The 4,211-nt window shown below is 36.5% G+C and overlaps 1 protein-coding gene across 1 annotated transcript in view; it reads right to left on the bottom strand.

The window, feature by feature from the left end:
• Nucleotides 1-3,640, bottom strand: part of LOC101302773 — a 10,049-nt gene extending 6,409 nt beyond the window's left edge. The window contains exon 1 of the mRNA XM_004305121.1: nucleotides 2,388-3,640. Coding sequence (XP_004305169.1) covers nucleotides 2,388-3,640 — 1,253 coding nt within the window. The remainder of the gene's footprint in view (nucleotides 1-2,387) is intronic.
• Nucleotides 3,641-4,211: the final 571 nt, after the last annotated feature.

The raw sequence follows: 4,211 nt of genomic DNA on the forward strand, positions 1-4,211 counted from the left end.
GTACTATCACTTATGGATCTACTAATCTAATAATAACAAGATTATACTTAAAGGTTTTTTTTTTTTATACGCAAGATTATACAAATTTGTTTAAGCCAATCATCAGGTTGATCGTTAAATCGATCATTTGATTCAGTATGAAGCTTATTGGAGATGCCCAATAAACCAAACACTGATAAATCACCTGAATTCAGTCCTCTTCCCTAAGGTTAAATTATGATCGAGCAAAGATTGGAAAGATTCGTATCAGAAAAAGATTAGAAACATCTAAACCCAAGGCCAGCGGTCTTTTATAGAGCCTAAATCCATAACCATGATAGAAATTAAAGCCAATACCACGTGGACTGTGGAAGGCTTAAACTCAAACTTATGGGCTTGATGAGCAAAACAGAAAATGACTTGTGGGTTTGTTTTGGGCCTTTTGGGCCCCCGAGTAATAAAAGTACATTAGCCTTGATTCTTCATACATAATTATATATTGCATAAACCCATCTATGTCCTCAAATTGTATTATTTTGCAGACATGCTCACATAGTCACATGGATTGCACTCGTACACAATTAAGTGATACAATTTCTTTAATTTATATTAACTTTAAATTTTTTTTCTGAAAAGATTTTCTTTTTGTTCATAATAATAAATATTTTTAAATTAATTTAGGGGACCCAAAATTATCAATTTTCCAATTTTGGTGTGTGAAAATCAAGGTTCTAAAAAACGTTGGGCGGTAGTCGGGCGGACAGCGCCCAAAAGATTAATCGGGGATTAATCGGATTTGTATTTTTGTATTTATTTTATTTTTTAATAACAAATAATTATATAAATACAATTAAAGTAGGCATTATAACGTCTAAAAATAATGAAAAAAACAACATATAATGCTGAAAATAATAAAAATACATAACATATGTCCTTAAAAATGTACTAACAACCATGTTCTTACAAAAATAAGAAATACAATTCAACATTTCAACAACAATGTCATTGAAGCAATTAAGAAACACAATTAAACAACAATGTCCTTCGGAAAATCCGAAAATAAAAAACACAATTCACCAACTAGGCAACAATGTCCAAAAAACAATTCAAATAAAGAAAAATACATTTTTGCAAGCTACTCCTCCAATTCTTCTTCTCCATATCCTTCAAGTACTTCTTCGTTATCGGAGTCAAACTCAAAATCCATAGTTTCTTCTTCCTCTTCATCCAAATCAAAATCTTCTTCAAGTTCTCTTATTTCTTGAATCCTAGAACTTCTCCTAGGCTCAGCCACTGTCCACTCCTAAGTCATTTCCAACCATTTCATTAGTGACATCGGACAAAATATCCTCATCACCACCATCAACAATCCAACCTTGTGCATTAGTAGCTTCACTAGCAAGAAGAACATCCTACATTTTTCTCTTCTCTCTTTTCTTTTTGTTGAGAATCTTGGCATTGAATTGGACATAGACTAAATTGTTTAACCTTGTTGCATCAAGTCTATTTCTTTTCTTTGTATGAATCTAAATTAAGAATAAAAAAGAGAGTAAATTATCATAAAAAAAGTGAGTAAATTATCATAAAAAAAGAGAGTAACTATATATATAAATTAAGCAAATAATTACCCCCTCAAAAGCACTCCAATTCCTTTCACATCCGGATGAACTTGTTGTCAAACCAAGTATTCTTTTAGCCAAAGTTTGCAAATTTGGTACTTGATTTCCATAAATATTCCACCAACCAACTACAAACACATAGAAAGCCAATAACATTATAATTAGTCAAAAATACAAAAGCAAAACAAATAAACAATACTAATGACAAAATAAAAAATTTACGAAGTTTTCTTACCCGGATTATAATTTTCATTATCTTGTGAGCATCCCTTCAAAGCGATAGGTTTTCCAAATGAACCCTCTTATTTCTTCAAGTACTTGTGCAATTCTACATTTGTCACCTTATCTTGAATGTCAAGATCATCACCAAAGAACTTCTCTACACATTCAATAAACCCATCCATGACAACTCCATCATTTATAATGCTTGGATCAAAATATGTGTAATAAGGGTTCAAGAGGTATCCCGCTAAATGCAATGGACTATCAAGTCGTTCACGGGCTTTCTCATCAACAATGTCAAGGATTGGACGATAGTGAGCTTCTTGATTTTTGTATGTCTTCTTAATCTCTTCTCTAGCTTTTTGTTGCTCTCCATACACAAAACCCATTGATGGCTTCCGATCCCCATCAACAAGGCGAAGCACCTTGACTAAAGGGGCAAAAACCTTCAAGCAAAGATTTACTCCATTCCAAAAAGAAGGACTCAAAGCAATACTCGCAGCTGCCTTCCCCTTTGCACTCTTTGCATGCTTGCTTTCACTCCACTCACCATTAGTAATCATAGATCTCAATTCAGTCTTCTTCTCCATTAAGCTTTGTAAAGTAAGGAAAGCGGTTGCAAATCTTGTGACTCCCGACCTCACTATGTCTCTTTTCTTTGTATACTTTCTCATCAAGTGCAAAGTCTTGTGATGTGCATAAATGTAGATGGTGAAACTCTTTGCCTTGTCAATCACATTCTTGAATTTAGGTTGGGTGCCAATTCCTTGAAGCATAAGATTGATAGTGTGAGTTGCACAAGAAGTCCAAAATATTGTTGGCCTCTTCAACTTTAACAAATCTCCCGCCGCCATGTTGTTCGAAGCATTATCCGTCACCACTTGAACAACATTTTGTGGCCCAATTTCTTCAATGCACTTGTCCACATATTCAAAAATATATTTTCCGGTGTGTGACTCATCCGATGCTTCCTTAGAAGAAAGAAAGGTTGTCCCTTCCGCACAATTAACACACAAGTTCATGATACTTCTTCTTTTCCGGTCACTCCATGCATCGGTCATGATAGAGCAACCATTCTTTGCCCACTCCTCTTCTTGCCTCTTTAATAAGCCCTTAGTTCTCTCCACCTCTTCCTTCAACAATGGCTCCCTTAATTGGTATTGGGTTGGTGGTTTGTAACTCGGGCCAAATTGCCCAACCGCTTCCACAAACCTTTTGAAGCTATCATTCTCAATGGCATGGAAATGAAGGCCGGCTTCATACACCCATCTAGCCAAATATTGATGCACATTATGTGTTCTTTCCTTGAAAAGTGAATCATTGATATTTTGTTGCTTCATCTTCTTGCTTCCATCCAATGAAGAATCGGGATCAATGGCGGATGCATAACGGTCCATAGGTCCAAGAAAGCGCCTCTTTCTTCTTGTCTCATGACTTGATCCATCCTCTTCCCTTTCATCTTCTTCAATATCAACTTCTTGCCTCAATTCTTCTTCAAAGAGAATCTTTTGCCTCTTCTTGTTTCGCCCATCTTCAATAGCTTTGATACATTTGGCTTTGTCCTCATCCGAACTCTTCTTACAACCGTGAACATTCCCCTTGATGTTTGCAATGTGCTGTTTGATTCGATTTATTCCACCACTTACTACTTTATTACACAACAAACACTTCAATCTATCTGGATTTGTAGGATTAGCATACACTGCATATTCCCAACCGATATCAGTTGAATTAGCTTTCAACTCCTTTGAGACTGACCTATTCTGGCTATTCAGGTCCGGAACTAGATTAGATGCAGAGGAAGAAGTAGTGCCTGCCATATTTGCCTGTATATATTTTGTAATCAATCACAGACTCACAGTTCACAGATTCAGCAACTCAGCAATTCAATTACTCAGCCTAACAACAGCAGCAACTCAGCAACTTAGCAATTACCAAATTCAATGAACATTGGTAAACAACTAAACATATTATCAAATAGACAAATACCAAGTTCATCACTCATCATTCATTCATTCATCAGTCATCAGTCATCAATCATCATTCATCAATTACACAGTTGACAGTTACCAATTACCAATTACTCAACTAGTCAATTACCAAGTTCAAATTCAATGAACTAACCTCAAGAGTGAAGACGTCAAGTCGTGCCGGGACTGGGAATCTGGGATGAGCGCACTTTGTCGTTGTGCGATGCCGCTTGCCGCCTTGCGTCGCCGACTGAGAGAGGAGAGACCGAGAGACAGATGAGAGATGAAGAGAATAGAGAATAGAGACAGAGAGAGGAGAGACCGAGAGACAGAGGAGGGACGAGAGAGGAGAGAATAGAGACATAGAGAGGACTAGAGGAGAGACCGAGAGACAGACAGAGGAGGGAGAGAGAGGAGAGAA

The sequence above is a fragment of the Fragaria vesca genome, linkage group LG6, assembly GCF_000184155.1.
Source record: "Fragaria vesca subsp. vesca linkage group LG6, FraVesHawaii_1.0, whole genome shotgun sequence".
NCBI classification, from domain to species: Eukaryota; Viridiplantae; Streptophyta; class Magnoliopsida; order Rosales; family Rosaceae; genus Fragaria; species Fragaria vesca.